Genomic DNA, 26,053 nt, shown 5'->3' with positions numbered 1-26,053 from the left:
GTCTCTCTTTGTTGCTGTGTCTATCTGTCTGCAGGGAGCTTGTCTCACTGTGTTGCTGTGTCTGCCTGAAGGGAGCTTGTCTCTTTGTGTTGCTGTGGGTGTCTGCTTGCAGGGAACTCATCTATCTGTGTTGCTGTGTGTGTCTGTCGTGTGTCTGTCTGCAGGGAGGTTGTCTCACTGTGTTGCTGTGGGAGTCTGCCTGCAGGGAGTTTGTCTCTGTGTGTTGCTGTGAGTGTCTGTCTACAGAGTTTGTTTCTCTGTGTTGCTCTGTCTGTGTTGCTGTGAGTGTCTTTCTGCGGGGAGCTCATCTCTGTGTTGCTGTGAGTGTCTTTCTGCGGGGAGGTCATCTCTGTGTTGCTGTGAGTGTCTGTCTGTGGGGAGCTCGTCTCTGTGTTGCTGTGAGTGTCTGTCTGTGGGGCGCTTGTCTCTGTGTTGCTGTGAGTGTGTGTTTGCAGGGAGCTCGTCTTTCTGTGTTGCTGTGTCTGTCTGCAGAGAGCTCTTCTCTCTGCTGTGTTTCTGTGTTGTTTTGAGTGTCTGTCTGCAGAGAGCTTGTCCCTCTGTTGCTGTGAATGTCTGTCTGTTACTGTGTGTCTGACTGCAGGGAGCTTGTCTCTGTCTGTGTCTGTGTTGCTGTGAGTGTCTGTCGGCAGGGAGCTCATCTCTGTTGCTGTGAGTTGTCTGCAGGGAGCTTGTCTATGTGTTGCTGTGAGTGTGTCTGCAGGGAGCTCCTCTCTGTTTTTGTGTCTGTATTTGCTGTGAGTGTCTGTCTGCAGGGAGCTCATGTCTCTGTGTTGCTGTGAGTGCCTGTCTGTGGGCAGCTTGTCTCTCTGTTGCTGTGACTGTCTGTCTGCAGGGAGTTCACCTCTCTGTGTTGCTGTTAGTGTCTGCCTGCAGGGAGTTCACCTCTCTGTGTTGCTGTTAGTGTCTGCCTGCAGGGAGTTCACCTCTCTGTGTTACTGTTAGTGTCTGCCTGTATTGAGCTCATCTCTGTGTGTTTCTGTGAGTGTTTGCCTGCAGGGAGCTCGTCTCGCTGTGGTAGCTGTGTCTGTTGCTTTCAGTGTCTGTGCAGGGAGCTTGTCCCTCTGTTGCTGTGAGCGTCTGTCTGTAGTGAGTTCGTCTCTCAGTGTTTGTTGTGTCTGTGTTGCTGTGAGTGTCTGTCTGTAGGGAGCTGATCTCTCTGTGTTGCTGTGAGTGTTTGTGTGCAGGGAGCTCGTCTTTCTTGTGAGCGTATATATGCAGGTAGCTCGTCTCTGTGTTGCTGCTAGTGTCTGTCTGTAGTGAGCTCGTCTATCTGTGTTCTGTGTTGCTGTGAGTGTTGTCTGCAGAGAACTTGTCTCTCTGTTGATGTGTCTCCTTGTTGCTGTGAGTGCCTGTTTGTAGGGAGCTGATCTCTCTGTGTTGCTGTGAGTGTCATCCAGCAGGGAGCTTGTCTCTCTGTATGTGCTGTGTCTGTGTTGCTGCTAGTGTCTGTCTTCAGGGAGCTCATCTCTCTGTTGCTATGTGTCTGCAGGGAGCTCGTCTCTGTGTTGCTGTGTCTCTGTTTCTGTGAGTGTCTGTGCAGGGAGTTTGTCTCTGTTGCTGTGAGTGTATGTATGCAGAGTGCTCGTCTCTGTGTTGCTGTGAGTGTCTGTCTGTATGAGCTTGTGTCTGTTGCTGTGAGTGTTTGTCTGCAGGGAGCTCGTCTCTCTGTTGCTGTGTGTCTGCTGCAGAGCGCTCGTCTCTGTGTTGCTGTAAGTGTGTGTCTGCAGGGAGCTCGTCTCAGTTTTTGTGTCTGTGTTTGCTGTGAGTGTCTGTCAGCAGGGCGCTCGTCTCTGTGTTGCTGTGACTGTCTGCAGGGAGATTGTTCCTCTGTGTTGCTGTGCGTGTCTGTCTGTCTGCAGGGAGCTCATCTGTGTTGCTGTGTGTGTCTGTCTGCAGGGAGATTGTCTCTGTGTTGCTGTGAGTGTCTCTGCAGGGAGCTCATCTCTGTGTTGCTGTAAGTGTCTGCAAGGAGCTCATCTCTAGCTGTGACTGTCTGTACTGCAGGGAGCTTATCTCACTGTGTTGCTGTGTCTGTCTGCAGGAAGCTCGTCTCACTGTGTTGCTGTATGTAGCTGCAGGGAGGTCGTTTCATTGTGTTGCTGTGAGTGTCTGTGTGCCGGGAGCTTGTCTCACTGTGTTGATGTGTCTGTGTTGCAGGTTTGGTGATCACCACTCCCCAGGGAGCGCTCGTTTCTTCCGCTCCACCAGGCTCAGTAGCTGGTCAGTCCTTCTCAGTGGCCGGAGTCACTGGTCATCCTTCAGCTGCCACCATGATAGTGTCCACGTTGCACCCTTCTGGCACAGCACCACCTGCAGGTGAAAGGGATATTAGTGTAGCATCACATCACTGCTTTATTATTATTATTATTATTATTATTATTATTATTATTATTATTATTATTATTATTATTATTATTATCTCCACTGTGTAATGGAACCCATATTGCTCTCAACAAAATAGCAATGGGTTTTTGAGAGACAGAAACAAAATGTAAACAGTAAATATTATAAAGAAACAAAAGTGACAGGAAGTTTTTGATGCTGAAATGCCAGCTGAGGACCAGCAGCATTTGCATTGTTTTATTTCTCCCTCAGATCCCTTGATGGAATTACGCAGTGCTATAAATAGGCTTGATGGAATTACACAGTGCTATATCTAGACTTAATGGAATTATGCAGTGCTGTAACTAGGCTTGATGGAATTATGCAGTGCTGTAACTAGGCTTGATGGATTTATGAAGTGCTATAACTAGTCTTGATGGATTTATGCAGTGCTGTAACTAGACTTGATGGAATTATGCAGTGCTGTAACTAGGCTTGATGGAATTACACAGTGCTATAATTGGGCTTGCTACTATTTGAGTTTAATTTTTTTGCCAAATTGATGATTAATATCGACTTTTATTTTAGAAAGAATTTAATTATTTTCTATCATTTTTCTGTTTATGCAGAGAAAGTGTGAAATCAACCATTTATGCTTAAAAATAGTTTTTATGGCATTGAGAAATGTCTCATTTAGTGAAACCCCTTTATTATATTCAACATGCAACAAAACCATAGTTACCAACATTCTAATTGAAATAACATTTTGTCACAGCTGAGCTATACCTTGTAAAGATAAAGATCCTGCACAAACACAGAAAACCACAGAAAACACAGCATATACAAGTGTATTACACAGACTTTTATAGCATAAATTTATGAGTAAAAATAATATGCACAGAACAAAACCTTAGATAGTTGAACAAAACTAACTTGCACTTACTATTCGGAGTCTGAGCTCCACCCCTCTCCTGCTTCAGCACAGAAGGACTCACTGGAAGGTAAGGCAGACAGGCCCACTTCCTGCCGCTGAGACTTCAGCCATTGGTCAGGGTATTGTGCACAATATTCATTAAGTGTAAGCAAAAGCTTACCTACACTTTAACCTGCTAATTTCAGAGAGGCGCTTAGAATTTGCCAGGCTCTATAGCTGGCAAATGAAAGTGCAATGTCGGTGCAGGTCTTGATGATTGACAGTCATTTAAACGAATGAGAGAATTCTAGCACTGCTTCAGTCAGCGAGATCTGTCAGAAAAGGATGAAATGACTGACAGTGAAACTACAGTAGCCTACTAAGGGACCACTGAGATGCCTGACAACGAACCCTAGCCATTCAGAGCGGAATGAAGACAAGACAGACAGCAAGTATAAAAATTACACAAACTAGAGATGATTTGTAAATGGTTATTTTTGGTAAGAAAAAGGAAAAAATAGCGCATGGTTTTACGTTGATTTTTAACAAACTTTACCGATTTAAAATTGAAACATAGCAAGCCTAGGTATAATACACTGATATATATATATATACACTACCGGTCAGAAGTTTTAGAACACCCCCATTTTTCCAGTTTTTATTGAAATTTAAGCAGTTCAAGCCCAGTGAATAACCTGAAATGGTACAAAGGTAAGCGATAAACTGCCAGAGGTTAAAAAAAAAAGTTTAGGTTACCAAAAACTGAAAAATAATGTACATTTCAGAGTTATACAAAAAGGCCTTTTTCAGGGAACAATTAATGGGTTAACAACATACAGATGTTCTGCAGCAATGGAAGTAAATTAAGCCTTGAAAGTTGATGCTAACAATTCATACAGGTGTCCCAACTTTTGTTGATTGCTTACAAACCCTCTGTCTGTATAAAAGCAGTGTTGGAACAGAGTGTGTTACTACACACTCTTAAGTTAAACGAGGCAGTCTTCCCAGCGACAGCGAGTGGAAGCGACAGCGAGTGGGAGAAGTACAGGCGTGGAAAAGTACAGAGCAGTTTCGAAGCAGAAAGGAGAAATTGCATCTTGAATTGCTTTAATCAGAAAACAGAGGACATTGGGGAAACACAGCCGCGTGTGTTTTTCTGATAACAAACAAGCCGAAACTCGGAGCAGCTGATTCAAATTCAGCGCCGTTTTGAGACACGGGCGAGGGGAGGAGCCGACAGCACAGCAGAACAACGCAGTTAAACGAGGCAGTCTTCCCAGCGACAGCGAGTGGAAGCGACAGCGAGTGGGAGAAGTACAGCGTGGAAAAGTACAGAGCAGTTTCGAAGCAGTTTGAAAGCAGGTTGACGGCTGCAGAAGAAACTAAACTTCAAAAAAAAAAACCCTCAACATGGTCTTCAAGCCAGTAATCTGTGACACCTGCTTGATGTGGGAAATCCGAGAAAACCCAGCGGAGCTAAACCAAGAGTGCGTAAAGTGCCGCACGATCCAGGATTTGCATAAACTAGTAAGTATGCTAGAAATGGAGCTGGAAGAAGTGAGACAGCAACAGGATCTTGAGGAACTGGCACACCCACAATTCATGGAAGTCTGCATCACCCCTAACAGACTGAAAGCCACCAGGGAGATAGAAGGTCAGAACAGCTGGGTTCAGGTAGGCAGAAGCAGGGAAAAAAAGAAACTTCGTCAAACACCACCAGAAATCAAAACAACCAACAGATTTGAGTCACTTCAGAATTTTGATGAGCAGAACCAACAACAAGAGAATGAAAGGAACAACATCCAGGACCCTATTGACAGTGGTGACAAGACAGTAAAAAGAAGGGAGGTCATGATTGTTGGGGACTCCATATTGAGAAACACAGCAAGTTCAGTTCGCAGTTTGGACCCCCTTACTACAACAGTGTGCTGCCTTCCGGGAGCCTCGGTCAAGCACATCACTGAAAACGTGGACAGGCTCCTAGAACGAACAGGAGACGACCCGGTAGTAGTCGTCCACATCGGTACAAACAACATTGGAAGAGACAGACCAAAATCCCTGCAAAACAAATTCAGAGAGCTAGGAAGGAAATTAAAAGAGAAAACCAAAACTGTGGTATTTTCTGGTATACTACCCGCACCTTGCAAAGGACCATATGGACAGCTGGAAATAATTAATCAAAACCAATGGTTGAAGACGTGGTGCACACGGGAAGGCTTCACCTATCTTGATCATTGGACCACATTCTACAACGAGGACTATCTGTATAGACGGGATGGACTGCATTTAAATAACAAGGGAACTAGTCTACTTGGAGAAAAGATCCTCGAGCAGGTTCGGAAGCATTTAAACTAGAAAGGAAGGGGGGAGAAATCAACAAAAAAACAGAAGGGAGACCGCATCAAAACAAGAACAACAACTCAGGTAAGACAACCATTAAATGTATTTATCTAAATGCTAGAAGTATCAGAAACAAAATTCTAGAACTTGAAGCTACTGCACTAACAGGTAACTATGATGTGATAGGTGTTACAGAAACGTGGTTATCTGAGAGTGATGGGGACGAATATAATATTTGTGGGTATACACTGTATAGGAAAGACAGGCAGGACAGAAGAGGAGGAGGGGTAGCGCTATACATAAGAAACAGTCTTGAAGCCCAGGTGTTAAACCTGGACAAAGAAAATAAAACCGAATCAATATGGGTCAGAATAACAGACAAAAATTCAAAAGGCATAATAATAGGAGCATGCTATAGACCGCCAGATTCAGACGGTGAGCACAATAATCTGTTATACAATGACATTAGAAATGTGTGTAGCAAAGGAGAAGCCATACTAATGGGGGATTTCAACTTCCCCCAAATAAAATGGGAAAACCCGGTGGGTAGCGCGAAGGATGAAATAGAAATGGTGGAAATGACAAATGACTGCTTCCTAACACAATTTGTGAAGGCACCCACTAGAGGGGAGGCATGCCTTGATTTAGTCTTTTCAAATAACGAAGATAGAATAACTAAAACAGAGGTCAGAGAACCACTGGCAAACTCAGACCACAACATGGTCTCATTTGAAGTGTTTTTTAAATCCTCAAAAGTAAAGACTAAAGCTAAGGTTTACAATTTTAGAAAAGCAAACTATGAAGGTATGAAACAGAGACTAACAGAAGTAGATTGGAGTAAAATAGAGAAAACACCCACAGAAGAAGGATGGTTGTTCTTCAAAAATGTAGTACTAGAGGCGCAAAACAATTATATCCCTAAAGTAGACAAATCTAAATGTAAAACTAAATTGCCAAAATGGTTTAATACATCAATTAAAAAAAATATTCAGCGAAAAAAGGCACTTTACAGAGCATTAAAAAAGGACCAAAAAGAAAGTACGCAGAAAGAGTACACAGAACTGCAAACGCAAGTCAAAAAGGAAGTTAGAAAGGCCAAGAGAGAAATAGAAATGAACATTGCTAAGGGAGCTAAAACCAATTCCAAAATGTTTTTCCAATATTACAACAGCAAGAGAACATTCAAAGAGGAGATTAAATGTTTAAGAGATACAAATGGCAAAATCATAGAGGAAGAAAAAAAAATAGCAAATATGTTAAATGATTACTTTTCACAAGTTTTTACAAAGGAAGATACTGACAACATGCCCCACATGTCATCCAGTTCCTATCCAGTTTTAAATAACTTTAGCATAACTGAGGCAGAAGTGTTAAAGGGACTAGGAGCTCTTAAAATAAACAAATCCCCTGGGCCGGATGAGATCCTCCCAGTAGTACTCAAAGAAATGAAAGAAGTAATTTACAAACCGCTAACCAAGATCATGCAGCAGTCTCTTGACACAGGGGTGGTACCGACAGACTGGAAAATTGCAAACGTAATACCGATCCACAAAAAGGGAAACAAAACTGAACCAGGTAACTACAGACCAGTAAGCCTGACTTCTATTATATGCAAACTTATGGAAACTATAATAAGATCCAAAATGGAAAATTACCTATATGGTAACAGGGTACTGGGAGACAGTCAACATGGTTTTAGGAAAGGGAGATCGTGCCTAACTAACTTGCTTGATTTTTTTGAGGATGCAACATCGATAATGGATAATTGCAAAGCATATGACATGGTTTATTTAGATTTCCAGAAAGCTTTTGACAAAGTCCCGCACAAAAGATTAATTCTCAAACTGAACGCAGTTGGGATTCAAGGAAACACATGTACATGGATTAGGGAGTGGTTAACATGTAGAAAACAGAAAGTACTGATTAGAGGAAAAACCTCAGAATGGAGTGTGGTAACCAGCGGTGTACCACAGGGATCAGTATTAGGTCCTCTGCTATTCCTAATCTACATTAATGATTTAGATTCTGGTATAGTAAGCAAACTTGTTAAATTTGCAGACGACACAAAAGTAGGAGGAGTGGCAAACACTGTTGCAGCAGCAAAGGTCATTCAAAATGATCTAGACAAGATTCAGAACTGGGCAGACACATGGCAAATGACATTTAATAGAGAAAAGTGTAAGGTACTGCACGCAGGAAATAAAAATGTACATTATAAATATCATATGGGAGATATTGAAATTGGAGAAGGAATCTATGAAAAAGACCTAGGAGTTTTTGTTGACTCAGAAATGTCTTCATCTAGACAATGTGGGGAAGCTATAAAAAAGGCTAACAAGATACTCGGATACATTGTGAAAAGTGTTGAATTTAAATCAAGGGAAGTAATGTTAAAACTGTACAATGCACTAGTAAGACCTCATCTTGAATATTGTGTGCAGTTCTGGTCACCTCGCTATAAAAAGGATATTGCTGCTCTAGAAAGAGTGCAAAGAAGAGCGACCAGAATTATTCCGGGCTTAAAAGGCATGTCATATGCAGACAGGCTAAAAGAATTGAATCTGTTCAGTCTTGAACAAAGAAGACTACGTGGCGACCTAATTCAAGCATTCAAAATTCTAAAAGGTATTGACAGTGTCGACGCAAGGGACTTTTTCAGCCTGAAAAAAGAAACAAGGACCAGGGGTCACAAATGGAGTTTAGAAAAAGGGGCATTCGGAACAGAAAATAGGAGACACTTTTTTACACAGAGAATTGTGAGGGTCTGGAATCAACTCCCCAGTAATGTTGTTGAAGCTGACACCCTGAGATCCTTCAAGAAGCTGCTTGATGAGATTTTGGGATCAATAAGCTACTAACAACCAAACGAGCAAGATGGGCCGAATGGCCTCCTCTCGTTTGTAAACTTTCTTATGTTCTTATGTTCTTTAGCATTATTTGGACAGTATTGTACTGCAGAAAGTAGTATATTGCTATCATAATGGCGATAAAAAGGCAATTAACAAAGAAGACAGACAGACAGACCATTATAACCCTTAAAAGTGTAGGTCTTTCCTTTAGAGAAATTGCAAAGAAAGCCAACGTACCTACACCATCAAAAGGTAGGAGGAAAAATGGAGGAAACTCCGACAGGAAGAGGTCTGGCAGACCCAAAGCCACAACAGAATCAGAAGACAAGTTTCTGAGAGTCAACAGCTTGCGTGATCGGCGGCTCACAGGACAACAGCTTCAAGCACAGCTTAACACTGGTTGAATTAAGCAAGTCTCATTTTCAACTGTGAAGAGAAGACTTCGAGCTGCAGGTTTTACGGGTCGAGTGGCAGTAAGAAAGCCATTGCTAAGATGGCAAAATAAGAAAAAGAGGCTTGCCTCTGCCATGAAGCACCGCCAGTGGACTACTGAAGACTTGGACCGATGAACCAAAATTTGAAATCTTTGGTTCATCACGCAGGGTTTTTGTACACCATCGAGTAGGCGAAAGGATGGTTCCTTGGTGTGTGACACCAACTCTCAAACATGGAGGAGGAAGCGTGATGGTCTGGGGATCTTTTTCTGGATCCAGAGTCGGCGACTTGCACAGAGTGAGTGGCACTCTGAACCAAAACGGCTACTACAGCATTTTGCAGCGCCATGCAGTACCCTCTGGTATACGCCTCGGGTTCATCCTACAGCAAGATAATGACCCAAAAAATACCTCCAGGCTATGTCAGAACTACCTTAGAAGAAAAGAACAAGACGGTAGGCTTCAAATCATGAAATGGCCAGCATAGTCTCCAGACTTAAACCCCACTGAGCTGGTATGGGATGAACTGGACAGGGGTGAAAGCAAAGCAACCTACAACACAATACAACACATTTGTGGGAACTTCTGCAACAGTGTTGGGAAGAACTTTCCGAACAATGGAAATCAAATATTGTAGAAAGAATGCCACGAGTGTGTTCGGCTGTTATATCTGCAAAAGGTGGCTACTTTGAGTCAAAAATTTAGATTAAATTTTGTTAAACAAAATGATTCCTTGATTTATTTTTTATCTCCAATTATTTATTTGTTTTATGCTTTAATTTCAGAGTACATTGAGACATTAAACTGTGTAAATTTCAGTAAAAACTGGAAAATGGAGGTGTTCTAAAACTTTTGACCGGTAGTGTGTGTGTGTGTGTGTGTGTGTGTGTGTGTGTGTGTGTATATATATATATATATATATATATATATATATATATATATATATATATATATATATATATATATATATAATAATCCTGTTTCCTCTCCCCAGGTGAGAAGCCCAAACCCCTATTTCCTCTCCCCAGACGAGAAGCCCAACCCATCCCCATCCTCCTCGCAGCTTCCCCCTCACCCCTCTCCATCCTCCTCTCACAACCACCCAGTGCCCCCCCCTATACACACCCCGGGCAAGCGCGGGCGCAAGAAGAAGCAGCCAGGAGGGGGCGGAATCAACAGAGCCATCATGACAGCACACTCCGCCATCACCGGTGGCAACCAGGCCATGATACTGGCACACCTAGCAGCAGGGGGACAGGTGAGAGAGAGAGAGAGAGTTTTTTTACTTTTAAACACTCCTTCATAACAAATCACTTTTAACAAGTCAAAAGTTTAAAAATAAAAAAACACAAAAAAAGAGAGGGGATACTGGCTCAGGGGATCAGCCAGCATGTCAGCACTAAAACTGTAAAAAACAAACAATAATCACAGAATTAACATTTTTGAAAAAGCAGAATTGTCATTATCATCATTTAGTTCACACAAAGCATTATCTAAACACCATAAAACTCAGTGCGTCTGTATTTTTCATCATTTTATAAAAACTGTGTTCCAGTTTTATCCTTGTGGCCAATATATTGAAAATACTGAGCAGATTGATGTTTTCGTTACCATGTTCTCAGGGCTGCTCCAGCCGAGCCGCCACGTTCTCTGCAGCCCCAGCCGAGTCGTCATGTTCTCAGTGCAGCAGCAGCCTAGCCACCACGTTATCAGAGCAGCCCCAGCCAAGCCACCATGTTATCAGAGCTGCTCCAGCCGAGCTTCCACGTTCTCAGTGCAGCCCTAGCCAAGCCACCACGTTCTCAGTGCAGCCCTAGCCATGCCGCCACATTCTCAGTGCAGCCCTAGCCAAGCCGCCACGTTCTCAGTGCAGCCCTAGCCAAGCCGCCACGTTCTCAGTGCAGCCCTAGCCAAGCCGCCACGTTCTCAGTGCAGCCCTAGCCAAGCCGCCACGTTCTCAGTGCAGCCCTAGCCAAGCCGCCACGTTCTCAGTGCAGCCCTAGCCAAGCCGCCACGTTCTCAGTGCAGCCCTAGCCAAGCCGCCACGTTCTCAGTGCAGCCCTAGCGAAGCCGCCACGCTCTCAGTGCAGCTCCAGCCTAGCCGCCACGTTCTCAGTGCAGCCCTAGCCAAGCCACCACGTTCTCAGTGCAGCTCCAGCCTAGCCGCCACGTTCTCAGTGCAGCCCTAGCCAAGCCGCCACATTGTCAGTGCAGCTCCAGCCTAGCTGCCACGTTCTCAGGGCAGGCCATATGGTTCAACGTCATGGAGGCCACCAGGTTATTGATAATCAATACTCTACCTCTGTAAGAGCTGGATGAGCAACCAGCGCACCTCTGTAGCCTGCTGTTCACCTGCTCCACCACCCTTCCCAGTTCATCAAAGACGCTGCTCTATCTGTTCCCATGAGCACGCACAGACACTTCACTGCCCCACGCCACCACTGCAGTCCCCTTGGCTTTACGTGGGGCTCCTGTCCCTGCCAGTGGCCCAGCAGAATGGTGCTGCTCTTGGCCCAGTTGATCCTGGCCGAGGATGCTCTCTCAAAGGCCTTTTGACAGCAGTGAAGGTTGTGCACGTCCTGCTGTCCAGTAATGAAGACAGTGATGTCATCTGCGTACTACATCACCCTCACTGATTCCATGGGTCATGATCAGTCCAGTCAGAATCTTTCTCGTGCATCAAAAGCAAACTGCCTAGAGGCTTCCATTACATCCCTGGCAAGGAAATGTTGTCAAAAATAGACACAGTATTTTCTGGTCATGGTGCATTATTTCCCCCATCATAGTCCTCAGCCTGTTAATGGTTGCTGTTAATGAGATTTCTAGTCTGTACATATAAATGAAGACTATAAATGAAGGAAGCTGGCTTACAGTTCTTGATGCAGCAGAGGTCCCTCTTCTTGTGAGGACAGCTGCCGACAGCTAAGGGGCAGCTCCCCCTCTCTAGCACTGTCCTCCAGCTCCTGCAGGAGATTTTCACCTAACTGTCCAAGAAGCTTTGAAGAATTCCATATGCAGGCTGTCAATGTCTTGAGCTTTCCCAGTATGCAGCCCCTCCAGAGAGGCAGACAGTTCTATTAGTGTGACGGGACAGCTAAGGGCCCACTTTTCCCCCCCAGGGACCTGCAGGAGCCCCTGGAAGAGCAGCTGTGCCTCCGTATCCTGTGAGACAGCCTCTGCAGTGCACAGTCCAGAATAAAAGTCCAAAGCATAGCGCTGAATAGCTGCCGGCTGCCACAATTCTTCCCCTAAATCCATCCTTAAACAATGAATTTGCTTGCGCTCTGTTGCCCTCTTCTCCTGGATGTTATTTATGTGTTGGAATCGTGAGCGCACCAGCTTCCCCTCTGTGATGTCAGCCTCCAGCTGTCTCTTCACCTCATTAGGGCTCAAAGCAATATCCTTATTGTACTGCTGACAAAACTGATCAGAATTTTGCCCACATCCCACTATTACCACTACAAGGGGGAAGTGTGCCTATTACCCCTCCACTTCTCCCCAAAAAATAAAACTATCTAAAAATTGAGCATCTTTGTTTATTTATTTTTATATAGCACCTTTCACAGTGCTTTACAGAGGTAGGCTGTAAACTGTACATTATATGCAGTCACTTACAATAGGACATTGATTTAGCATCTCATCCGCAGGATGGAGTACAAGGAGGTTAAGTGACTTGCTCAGGGTCACACAGTTAGTGTGGCAGGGCGGGATTTGAACCGGTGACCTTCTGGTTACCAGCCCTGGACTTTAATCACTTAATACAGTTAAAATGAAAATGATGAATAAACATATAAAAACGATCTAACCTGGCACAGGATAAAATGGTGGCACTATGTATACTGTTTAGTTAGTTTTTTTTTATTATTTACACATGAACTAGGTCATAACTATTTACAACAGCAGAGAGCTCCCCATATCAAGACCCTACAGCACGTCTATTACAGTGAACCCACCACCGTAACCAGTACAACGCAACCCCACCACCACGTGACCCAGTACAGCGCGACCCCCACCATCGCGTGACCCAGTACAGCGCGACCCCCACCACCGCGTGACCCAGTACAGCACAACCCCCCACCATCGCGTGACCCAGTACAACGCGACCCCCACCATCACGTGACCCAATACAGCACGACCCCACCGACATGTGACCCAGTACAGCCAAACCCCACTGCCGCGGGACCCAGTATAGAGAAACCCCACCGCCGCGGAACACAACACCACCGCGTACAACTTTGTAGCTGTACCTGCTGCCTGCCTGAGATGCATTCAGTGTCTTAAGTTATTGTGAAGTAGCTGCATGGTTTGTTTCAAGTTGTTTTTATTTTTTTTCACATTAGCTTAACAAGTTGCTGTCCTTCAGTAAAGACGTATTTTCTATGCAGAGATCTGATGAAAGGCACTTCAGAAGCAATTCATGTTCGAAGCACTTTTTTTTTCATTATTTGGTGTACAGTATCAAAGTAAATAAATAGTCAAAACAAAGTGAAATGACATTCTGCTTCCCTCTCTAACAAAAATAGTTCCAGTGTCACACTAATATCTGCTCACATAAAAAATAATAATAATAATAATAATAATAATAATAATAATAATAATAACCCTGGCCGGGTGGTGGGCAATTCACTGACACACACAGGAGACAGAAGGTTTTATTTGGAACGCTGCTCAGGTGCCCAGTTTTATTTAGGGAATTTTTAATTTTTATTATTTGTCGCCAGATGGCGCTGGTGCTGCAACTCCCCTTATACCAACGATGGTAAACAGTGGTTGCACTGGTATACGTCAGCACTCACAGCTGCTCTGAAATAATAATGAAAACCAAAGGAGAAATAAAAAGAGAAAATAAAACACAAAACGCAGTGCCTCCACTGCCAGTCAGTTTGGGTCTCCGTCCTACTCTCTGCTATTCTCTATACACTGGGGTGGCCAGAGTTCCCTGTATATCTACACACGTCCCCTCGGGTACGTAATAATTTATTTTAATTCTTATTTGTTTAAGGCGGGCTGTCTTCCTCAGCCATGCTTACCTGTTTGTTCTCTCTTCAACTGCTGGCGTTCCTGCCTGGTCTTTGTTTACACTGGTGTCTTCCGCCAGCGTCACAGGGTATCCCCCGTTAAGCCACATGAATGCATAGCCAAGGGCAGTACTTATGGGCCAAGTAATCCCCCCCAAGTCCTGCCTCCCAGCCACTCGGAGAGAGGGAAAACCAGCATAACCTCTTCCCCACCTCTCTGTGTCATCGTCATGACTGACAGGCGGATCTTACTGGACTGCTGCTCTCTTCCTGCAGAACCGCGTATGCGCCAGACAGTCAGCACAGATTTCCCATGTTATAGTGCTACTTCACGAAATGGTAAATTAGCATTAGACATTGGACAAACGTATAACAAAAACAATTAAAAAAAAAAAAAAAAAGTCTCCTAGGATTTCTATTTAACTGCTAACTTTAGCCTACCCTGTATAGTACTATTGTATGCAATAAGCTATTAAAGGCCAACAATGTTCTGTCTGTGTTTATGCTGAAATAGTCTCCCTTTTGATTAACTCAGACCAGTTTCACGCACTGACTTTATTCTTCACCTCTACTCCATACATTTACGTTTGCCACACAACAGTAATATTAATATTAATTAATAATATGTTATTATTATTTAATAATAATAATAATAATAATAATAATAATAATAATAATAATAATAATAATAATAATAATAAAATATTATTATAAAACGTCGATTGACGTACGGAACCTGGGCTACGTTCAGGTATAGTATTATAATTAATACAATATGTTTAATATCCAGAATTAATAATTTTTTTAAACCTTATAACGGTTTGAAGGTTAAAAAAACAACTTGGTTTAAAAAAAAAAATAACCGACCTTCATAACCGACTGTCAAAATTTCTAGCCATCCGAATAAAATTTTCTTCGGTCGTTATTATTATTCTTATTATTCTTATATTATTCTTATTAATAATGTATTTTTTTTTTTAAGTTTTATTTTCTAACTGAGCAGATATTAGTGTGTTACTAGAACTATTTTTGTTAGAGAGGGAAGCAGAATGTTGTTTCACTTTGTTTTGACTTTATTTTGGTACTGTATTACAAATATGATATAAATAAAATAAATTATATAAATGATATCGCTCAGGATTCAGAGTAAACCGATAAATGCAACGATCATACAAGTGTATGCCCCGACATCCAATTCTGACAACGACGAGGCAGTAGAGTTCTATGCACAACTCCAGTCACTCATTGATGCGACCCCTAAAAGAGATATACTGATCAGCCTCGGTGATCTGAACGCCAAGGTTGGCGATAAACTGGAAGCCGGTGTGACCGGGAAGTTCGGGCTTGGCGAACGAAACGAAAGAGGAGAAGCACTGATCGAATTCTGTGCAGGAAACAACTTGATGATCATGAACACCTGGTTCAAGCAACACGCAAGAAGGGTGTCTACCTGGACAGCGCCGAGCAGAGAGTATAAAAACCAGATAGACTATGTCATGATTCAAAGCAGGTGGAAAAGCTCAATATCATGCGTGAAAACTAGACCCGGTGCGGACTGCGGCTCGGATCACAACCTTCTGATAGCAAAACTTAACGTTAGATTGAGGAAAACGAAGAAGGCCGGAATGGTACTGAGATACGACACAACCTCTATCCTGGAAAACTTCAAGGCCGAAGTCAGAAATAGATTCTTCAATATGGAGTTTGATGAGAAAGAACCCGAAGAACTCTGGGAAGAAATGAAGGAAACTGATGGATGCAGCAGAAAAGAGCAAGGAGAAGAGAAAACCTAAATCACCATGGCTCTCGGAAGAGGCGATAGAACTCACCGTGAAAAGAAAAGAAACCTGAAAACGAAGCAAATCACGCAGAATACAGAAGACTAAGCAACCTGTTCCAGAAACTCGCAAGGAGAGATAAGGAAGCCTACTATGCGGGCATGTGCTTCGAATTAGAAGAAAGGAAATACGAGGGGCATGTACTCTGTTATCAAAAACATCAGAGGAAAATTTGCACCGAGAAGCAAAGTCATTAAAGATAAAGATGGTACAACGCTGACGTAACAGTACGAAATTGCGAGAAGGTGGAAGGAGTACATGACTGGACTCTATAAGATGGAAGAAGGGATGCCTGACCCGGGAACCGTAAACCAGAATGAAGACGACGAGCCCAAAATATTAAGGTCAGAAGTCATACACAACTCAGAGAAATGGCGAACAACAAAACTCCTGGAATTGATAATCTCTCCATAGAGATATGGAAGAATCTCGGTGATGAAGGAACAATGGTCCTGACCAAACTTTGCAACCAAGTATTCAGAGCTAAGAAGTGGCCTCAAGACTGGAAAACCTCAGTATACATTCCGATACCTAAGAAGGGAGATCTTAGAGTATGTGAGAATTACAGGACAATCGCTCTGATCTGCCACACGAGCAAAATACTGCTGAAGATCATCTTAAAGAGACTAGATAACTTTGTGAATACTCAGCTACCTGACGAGCAAGTAGGGTTTAGGAAAAACAGAGGCACGAGGATCACATTTTCAACACGAGGTAGATCATCGAAACCAGCAGAGAAAGAAATGGAAAAGTTCACATGTGCTTCATTGATTATGCCAAAGCATTTGATTGTGTAGGCTGGGCACTCCTTTGGGAAATCTTGAAGAGGATGGGAGCCCCGGCACATCTGGTCGGTCTACTAAGCGAGCTTTACAGAGACCAGGAAGCAACTGTAAGGACATCAGACCTGGTAACAGAGAAATTCAAAATCGGCAAAGGCCAGACAGGGCTGTGTCCTGTCTCCGGCCCTGTTCAATCTATATGCGGAAGAAATCATCAGACAATCCTTAGAGGGTCTGGACTTTGGAGTAAGGATTGGCGGGATGAAAATAAACAATCTCCGCTATGCAGATGACCCTACCCTGCGAGCAGACAACATCGAAGACCTGGAGAAAGCTTTAACAGGCTTGCGCAGAGAAAGCGCAAAGAAGGGTCTTCTTCTGAATATGAAGAAAACTGTATTCATGTCCACAGTGCCCGACGTCGATCTGAGAATAGAAGGCGAAAGGGTCGAAAGGGTGGCACAGTTCGAATTCCTTGGCTTAGTGTTAACGGACAACGGCGATATCAAACCCGAGATCATCAGGTTGGCCAAGGGGAGATGAGTCAAGTCAGGCTTGACGAAACTCTGGAAGGACAAAAATATATCCACACAGACAAAAATTAGGCTAGTGAGATCCCTGGTTCACCCGGTAGCAACCTATGCGAGCGAGAGTTGGAGGACAACCAAGAATCTAAGAAGGAAAATCCAGGCATTCGAAATGTGGTGCTGGAGGAGAATGCTCAGAGTCCCATGGACTGAAAGGAGATCCAACGTAGAAATTCTTCAGCAAGTAGGAAATCCGATACCTCTGGATGGAACAATCATAACGCAGAAACTGGTCTACCTCGGGCATATTACAAGGGGCAATCAACTAGAAAAAGTTGTCATGACAGGCATGGCCGATGGGAAAAGAGGGCGCGGAAGGCCCAAAACAAGATGGCTACAGGAAGCCCTGAATATGAGTCTCCAAGAAATCCTACAAACCACGAGGAACAGAGAAAGGTGGCGCGGACTCTGTCATAAGGTCGCTATGAGTCGCCCGCGACTCGACAGACGAACATGAACATTACAAATAAAAAAAATTAAAAAAAATGCTTTGAACATGAATTTCTTCTGAAGTGCCCTTTATCGAAACTCTGCCTGGAAAATATGTATTTAATGAAGAAGAGCAACTTGTTAAGGTAATGTGTAAAAAAAAAAAACCAAAAAAACCCAGTAACTTGAAACAAACCATGCAGCTACTTCACAATAACTTAAGACCCTGAATGCATCTCGAGCAGGCAGCAAGTATAGAACATAAGAACATAAGAAAGTTTACAAACGAGAGGAGGCCATTCAACAGAATCTCGTCAAGCAGCTTCTTGAAGGATCCCAGGGTGTCAGCTTCAACAACATTACTGGGGAGTTGGTTCCAATTCTCTGTGTAAAAAAGTACCTCCTATTTTCTGTTCTGAATGCCCCTTTGTCTAATCTCCATTTGTGACCCCTGGTCCTTGTTTCTTTTTTCAATTCGAAAAAGTCCCTTGGGTCGACACTGCCAATACCTTTTAGAATTTTGAATGCTTGAATCAGGTCTCCGTGTAGTTTTCTTTGTTCAAGACTGAATAGATTCTATTCTTTTAGCCTGTCTGCATATGACATGCCTGTTAAACCCGGAATAATTCTGGTCGCTCTTCTTTGCACCCTTTCTACAGCAGCAATATCCATTTTGTAGCAAGATGACCAGAACTGAACACAATATTCAAGATGAGGTCTTACTAATGCATTGTACAGTTTTAACATTACTTCCCTCGATTTAAATTTTCACAATATATCCGTCATTTCTTATTTCCACCATTTCAATTTTGTCTGTCATACTCCCCACTGTGTTTTCCCATTTTATATTGGGAAAGTTGAAATCCCCCATTAGTATGGCTTCTCCTTTGCTACACGCATTTCTAATGTCATTGTATAACAGATTATTTTGCTCGGCATCTGAATTTGTCTATAGCATGCTCCTATTATTATGCCTTTTGAATTTTTGTACATTATTCTGACCCATATTGATTTGGCGTTGTTTTCTTCATCCAGATTTAACACCTGGGCTTCAAGACTGTTTCTTATGTATAGCGCTACCCCTCCTCCTCTTCTGTCCTGCCTGTCTTTCCTATGCAGTGTATATCACTCTTAGACAACCAAGTTTCTGTAACACCTATCACATCATAGTTACTTGTTAGTGCAGTAGCTTCAAGTTCTAACATTTTGTTTCTGATACTTCTAGCATTTAGATAAATACATTTAATGGCTATCTTACCTGAGTTATTGCCATTGTTTTGATGTGGTTTCCTTTCTGGTTTTTTTTGTTGATTTCTCCCCCTTTCCTTTCTAGTTTAAATGCTTCTGAACCTGCTTGAGGATCTTTCCTCCAAGTAGGTTGGTTTCCTTTTTTTTTTTTTTTTTTTTAAGTGCAGTCCGTCCCGCCTATATAGATAGTTCTTGTTGTAGGTTGTGAGCCAATGTTCAAGGAAGGTGAAGCCTTCCTGTGTGCACCACGTTTTCAGGCATGTGTTTAGATTAATTATTTCCAGCTGTCCATATGCACCTTTGCAAGGTGCCAGTAGTATCCCAGAAAATTAATTTCCTTCCTAGCTCTGTGAATTTGTTTTGCAGGAATTTTGCTCTGTCTCTTCCAATGTTGTTTATACCAATGTGGTACCGGGTCATCTCCTGCTCGTTCTAGGAGCCTGTCTATGTTCTCAGTGATGTGTGTGACAAAGGCTCCTGGAAGGCAGCACACTGTTGTAGTAAGCGGGTCCAAACTGCAAACTGAACTTGCTGTGTTTCTCAAGCTACAAAGCTATAGCTATAAAGTTGTGTGCGGCGATGCACTATAACAGGGCTCACAGTGGTGGTCTGTCCCACGGTGATGGGGTTGCGCTGTATTGGGTCATGCGGTGGAGGGGTTGCGCTGTACTGGGTCTGGCGGTTATGGACGCGTGGTGGTGGGTTTGCTGCAATAGATGAGTGGTCATGTCCTGTAACCAGCGAGCTCCTTGGCAGACTGGGGGTGTGGCTCTGTTTGATTCCTGTCTGTGGAGATTTACAGCAGCAGAGAGCTCCTTGGTAGACTGGGGGTGTGGCTCCTTTCTTTGGTACTTTAAATACTCCTCCAGTACTTTAAGTACTCCTGCTGGCAGCAGGCTCCTGAGGAGCGGGACCTTCGTCCCCACTTTTCGCTCCGTCAGCTGCTTTCTACTGATCACTGGCTTTATCTGGACATGTCCCTTTACCAAGCACACAAAACACTACATGTCTTCAGATGTGACATTGTAAATGCTATCATAGATGTTAAACTTAGTATTTGTGGTTGATTGGGGCTCATTCAGTGTCATGGAAACCTGTGATGGAAGGACACTACATGCCTGGTCTCTGGGTCTCTGGTCTCGGCTATAGTCGCTTAACTGAGCATTTGCAGAGTATAGCAGATTAGCTGTACCTCCGCTCCCCCACCTCAGGCATGTCCTCTCCTCAATCACAGGCATGTCCACCTCATATACAGACACGTCCTGTCCTCATACACAGACATGTTTCCCTCGTCCGCTGAGTCCACCGCAGCCGGCGACCTGTTAGGGGAAGGAGGAGCCTTCATTGGGGGATCGGCAGCAGTGCCGTTTTGAGGCTCCCCCCACACAGTGAGGCACCTCCGGGGACAACTGAGGCTCTCCCTCGTCCCTACCCCCAACACCGGGACTCCAGGTGCAGGATCAGCGGGCAGAAAAATGCCTTTCCTGTGTTCATCCGGCCCAATGCCTGGTCCCACGCAACGCAGGGCTGAGCCAAATCGACCCCAAATCGACCCTTCCCCGCCTGTGGCCCAGCAGCAGTAGTGATGTCTTCTTCAGCTGCCGTTTCGTTATTTATTTATTTATTTATTAATTATATTTATATAGCGCTTTATGTAAAAAAGTATCGCAAAGCACTGTACGCTACATAGCAGGATTGTGTCTTTATGACCACCTGAACATTCCCTCGGTTCACCTTCCAATGTTGCAGGCTCCGGTTCAGCTGGATTTGCTCTTGATTGATGGAGGGGATATTGATTTGTTTTCTGATTGATGGAGAGGGTATGGATTTGCTCTTGGTTGATGGAGAGGGTATTGATTTGTCTTCTTGATTGATGGAGAGGGTGTGGATTTGCTCTTTATTGATGGAGAGGGTATGGCTTTGCTCTTTATTGATGGAAAGGGTATTGATTTGTTTTCTTGACTGATGGAGAGGGTGTTGATTTGTTTTGTTTTTTCCAGCACCACAGCTCTGACCCCTATGACCTTGGCAATGAAGATGAAGAGACAATCACAGCGAAGGATGGCAGCAGGTCCTATCGGTGAGATCACTCATTCATATAATTTTATTTGTAAGTATTTTTTGTTTAACCCTGTTTTTATGCTCAATTCGAATGTCGTCTCATCGCTCCAACCCACACTGATCAGGGGTCTGACGATATACAGCCAATCTCGCATAAAAGATTAATTCTCAAACTGAACACAGTAGGGATTCAAGGAAATGCATGCACATGGATTAGGGACTGGTTAACATGTAGAAAACAGAAAGTACTGATTAGAGGAGAAACCTCAAAATGGAGCAAAACCAGTGGAGTACCACAGGGATCAGTATTAGGTCATCTGCTATTCCTATTCTACGTTAAGGACATAGATTCTGGTATAGTAAGCAAATGTGTTAAATTTGCAGACAAAAATAGGAGTGGCACACACCGTTGCAGCAGCAGCAAAGGTCATTCAAAGTGATCTAGACAGCATTGGGAACTGGCATTTAATAGAGAAAAGTGTAAGGTATTGCACGCAGGCAATAAAAAAGTACATTATAAATACTGTATAGGAGATACTGAAATTGAAGAAGGAACCTATGAAAAAGATCTAGGCATTTATGTTGACTCAGAAATGTCTTCATCTAGACAATGTGGGAAAGCTATAAAAAAGGCCGAAAAAATGCTCGGATATATTGTGAAAAGTGTTGAATTTAAATCAAGGGAAGTAATGTTAAAACTTTACAATGCACTAGTAAGACCTCATCTAGAATATTGTGTTCGGTTCTGGTGACCTCGCTACAAAAAGGATATTGCTGTTTTAAAAGAGTGAAAAGAAGCGTGACCAGAATTATTCAGGGTTTAAAAGGCAGACAGGCTAAAATAATTGAGTCATTCTGTCTTAACAAAGAAGATCTGATTCAAGCATTCAAAATTCTAAAAGGTATTGACAATGGTGACCCAGGGGACTTTTTCAACCTGAAAAAAGAAAGAAGGAGCAGGGGTCACAAATGGAGATTAGGTAAAGGGGCATTCCGAACAGAAAATAGGAGCCACTTTTTTGCACAAAGAATTGTGGGAGTCTGGAACCAACTCCCCAGTAATGTTGTTGAAGCTGACAACCTGGGATCCTTCAAGAAGCTGCTTGATGAAATTCTGGGATCAGTAAGCTACTAGCGAGCAAGATGGGCCGAGTGGCCTCCTCTTGTTTGTAACCTTTCTTATGTTCTTAAATGTAGATGGTGTAAAGAATCCCTTTCATACTGAAGTATATTAAAATGGAAGCTTCTGTTGTTTTGTTTGTTGTTTGTCGCCCACTAGCTGTCGAATGTGTGCTGTGACTTTCTTCTCCAAGTCTGAGATGCAGCTCCATTCTAAAACTCACACTGAGAACAAGCCCCACAAATGCCCGCACTGCTCCAAGACCTTCGCCAACTCCAGCTACCTGGCGCAGCATATCCGCATCCACTCAGGGGCCAAGCCGTACACCTGCTCCTACTGCCAGAAGGCATTTAGGCAGCTGTCCCATCTGCAGCAGCACACCAGGTAGCAACGTGGGAAGCCCCATGAAGCCAGGAGGACTGGGGCGAGCGCTCCATTACTCTTCTAAATATTTGTGAATTGCTTTAATTCAGTTAAGCTGACAAGAATGTCTAATTATAATAATTGTAGCTAAGAAATCTTGGGATAAAAACTAAAATCTGGTGATCCTCGTGAGAGAGAGAACCTCTTTTCTGTGCATATTGAAACATGAGGTATCTTTCATTTAGTGGCATTGTTATTCATCTCCTAATTATTTATTTTTGTGTTGCTGTCTTGTTTTTTATTCAGAATCCACACTGGTGATAGACCCTATAAATGTGCACATCCCGGTTGTGAGAAAGCCTTCACCCAGCTCTCAAACCTGCAGGTAAGACTCTTCTCAGCCTGCTCACAAACTCAGACATCGAGGCAACCTCCTGCAGAAACTGTAGGGCGTTTTGAGCTTAGATGGCTAATACTTTCTTTTCTGTTTTTTCTGCAGTCCCATAGAAGGCAGCACAATAAAGACAAGCCCTATAAGTGTCATCACTGCCACCGCGCATACACGGACTCTGCCTCGCTGGAGGTGCATCTCAGCACTCACACGGTTAAACATGCCAAGGTCTACTCCTGCGGCATGTGCAACCGTGCCTACACCTCGGTGAGTCTGCGTGTGCGTCAGGCAGCCTCTTTCAACCCAGGGCAAAGAGCTCTTATTAATACAGTGATGCTGCAAGCCTCACTCGGGAGCTCATACAGTAATGCTTCAGCAGTCTGAAGGTCTGTGCGGAGCAGCTCAGGCAGCGGTAAGGGGGCAGAGACGGGGGCGAGAGACTGGGACAGGCATGAGTGCGGGATTGTTATCACTCTGGGAGGGTGAGTTAGGGATTGTTACACTGGAGGGTGAGTGAGGGATTGTTATCTCTGGGAGGGAGGGTGAGAGGGATTGTTACACTGAGAGGGTGAGTGAGGGATTGTTACATTCTGGGAGGGATGGTGAGTGAGGGATTGTTACACTTTGGGAGGGCTGGTGAGTGAGGGATTGTTACACTCTGTGAGGGATGGTGAGTGAGGGATTGTTACACCCTGGGAGGGCTGGTGAGTGAGGGATTGTTACAGTGGAGGGTGAGTGAGGGATTGTTACACTGAGGGAGGGTGAATGAGGGATTGTTACACTCTGGGAGGGATGGTGAGTGAGGGATTGTTACACTGTGGGACGGATGGTGAGTGAGGGATTGTTACACTCTGGGAGGGCTGGTAAGTGAGGGCTTGTTACACGGGGAGGGCTGGTGAGTGAGGGATTGTTACACTGTCTCCTGGTTATATCTCACCTATATCGGGTGATCCTGGAAGTTCATTGCTATATCTTTCTTTGTTTCTTTTTTTCAGGAAACGTACCTGATGAAACACATGCGGAAGCACAACCCTGATCCCAGTAACCCAGTGCAGCAAAACCAGTCTGCCCAGTCCAGCAGCTCCCAGCAACAGCAAGGCTCTCAGAACCAGTCAAACCAACCCCACTACACAAACCAGTCCGAGCCTAACCCAGGCCAGTGCCCCTTCAACCTGCACCAGTACAAACCAGTATCGGCCGCTGAGCTGCAGTACAAACCAGTACAGAACCAGTCAGACCACCAACAACATAAAGACCTGTGTCTGACTGTGTCCACCTCTGCTATCCAAGTAGTGGAGCATTTGAATTCATAAGAGAGGGGAGAGAGAAGGGAGATAGACAGGGAGAGGGGAGAGGAGTGGAGTAGAGTCAGGAGAGGAGTGAGGAAAGGAGTGAAGTGTGGAGTGAGTAAGGCAGTGAATACAAAGATTTCCACACAAAATCTTGATTTTAAAATACATATGGCTTCAAATGCCATTGAAACAGATTTGTAATTCTTCTCTTTGTTTGCAGCCATTATGGGTGGTTCCAGTGGGTGTGCTCTAATAATATAAAATAATATTTTATCACTAGTCAATTGGATAACAAAAAAAAAAAAAATACAATGTCAGTATCTAAGCAACAGAATTGGGAGTCATTCATAATGAGTGGAGACATGCTGAGCGGTGAGGGAGGGGCTCACAGCACACCTCACAGCAGACTGAGCGGTGAGGGAAGGGCCTCACAGCACACTTCATACAGCAGACCGGCTGGGCAGAGGCATGGCCTTGGTTTGAAAGGGTGTGTGAGTTGGTATTTACCGAGTCCTTTACTAATCTTTTTCATTGTTATTAGCTGTATATAATATTAGAGCTAATTATTATAACCTCATCACACACTCTCAACCACAGGGGGTGTCATTTTCTGTGTAATAACTTGTAACCCATTGTATATTATTTGTATAACCTGCTCATATAAAAGTGCTGAGATGTCTAATATGTAGATACCTATTGATTACAGTATATATATATATATATATATATATATATATATATATATATATATATATATATATATATATATATATATATATATGAAGTTTTCACCCCCCCTTGGGCTTTTCCACATTATTTTGTGTTCCAGCATGGAATCAAAATGGATTTAATTAGGAGTTTTTGCCACTGATCAACACAAAAAAAAAATCCATAATGTCAAAGTGAAAAATAAAATCTACAAATTGTTCTAAATTAATTACAAATACAAAACAGAAAATAATTGATTGCATAAGTATTCACCCCCTTGAGTCAATATTTGGTAGAGGCACCTTTGGCAGCAATTACAGCCATGAGTCTATTTGGATAAGCCTCTACCAGCATTGCACATCTGTACAGTGCAATTTTTGCCCATTCTTCTTTGCAAAATTGCTCAAGCTCTGTCAAGTTGGATGGGGACGTTTGGTGAACAGCAATTTTCAATTCTACATATTCTCAATTGGATTGAGGTCCAGGCTTTGACTGGGCCACTCCAGGACATTGACCAATTTGGCTTTAAGCCACTCCAGTGTGGCTTTGGCTGTATGTTTGGGGTCATTGTCCTACTGGAAGATTAATCTTCTCCCAAGTCCCAGGTCTCTTGCAGACGTCAGCAGGTTTTCCTCCAGGATTTCTTTGTACTTTGCCCTCTATCTTCATGTGTTTTCCAGGCCCTGATGCATTGTTTTTTTTCAACAATGGCTTTCTTTTTGCCACTCTCCCATAAAGGCTAGTTTTTTGAAGCACCCTGGCTATTGTTTCCTTATGCACAGTGTCTCCCAGCTCAGCCTTGGAAGACTTAAGTTCTTCAGAGTTGCCATAGGCCTACACAGAGAATTGTGAGGGTCTGGAATCAACTCCCCAGTAATGTTGTTGAAGCTGACACCCTGGGATCCTTCAAGAAGCTGCTTGATGAGATTTTGGGATCAATAAGCTACTAACAACCAAACGAGCAAGATGGGCCGAATGGCCTCCACTCGTTTGTAAACTTTCTTATGTTCTTATGTTCTTATGTTCTCCCTGAATAGTGCCCTTCTCGCCCGGATACGTAGTTTTTGAGGACGGTTTGTTCTAGATAGATTCACAGTTGTGCCACATTCTTTCCATTTCTTAATAATGGACTTTACTTTGCTCCAGGGGATATTCAATGCCTTGGAAATATTCTATCCTACCCCTGATTGGTGCTTTTGAAGAACCTTATTCTGGATTTGCTTTGAATGTTCCTTCGTCTTCATGATTTGTTTTTTGTTAGGAAATGTACTAACCAACTGGAACCTCCCAGAGACAGGTGTATTTAACCTGAAATCATGTGAAACACCTTAATTGCA

At 43.4% G+C, this 26,053-nt stretch overlaps 1 protein-coding gene across 1 annotated transcript in view; it reads left to right on the top strand.

The window, feature by feature from the left end:
* znf384b (zinc finger protein 384 b) overlaps positions 1-24,721 on the top strand; it is a 63,241-nt gene extending 38,520 nt beyond the window's left edge. The window contains exons 4-10 of the mRNA XM_041268511.1: positions 2,179-2,337; positions 9,986-10,137; positions 20,782-20,861; positions 22,122-22,346; positions 22,632-22,710; positions 22,825-22,983; positions 23,712-24,721. Of these exons, the coding sequence (XP_041124445.1) occupies positions 2,179-2,337; positions 9,986-10,137; positions 20,782-20,861; positions 22,122-22,346; positions 22,632-22,710; positions 22,825-22,983; positions 23,712-24,029 (1,172 nt within the window). The 3' untranslated portion in view covers positions 24,030-24,721. The remainder of the gene's footprint in view (positions 1-2,178; positions 2,338-9,985; positions 10,138-20,781; positions 20,862-22,121; positions 22,347-22,631; positions 22,711-22,824; positions 22,984-23,711) is intronic.
* The last annotated feature ends 1,332 nt before the right edge of the window (positions 24,722-26,053 follow it).

Source organism: Polyodon spathula, chromosome 13, assembly GCF_017654505.1.
Source record: "Polyodon spathula isolate WHYD16114869_AA chromosome 13, ASM1765450v1, whole genome shotgun sequence".
Classification (NCBI taxonomy): domain Eukaryota; kingdom Metazoa; phylum Chordata; class Actinopteri; order Acipenseriformes; family Polyodontidae; genus Polyodon; species Polyodon spathula.
This window is presented reverse-complemented; position numbering and strand designations above follow the sequence as displayed.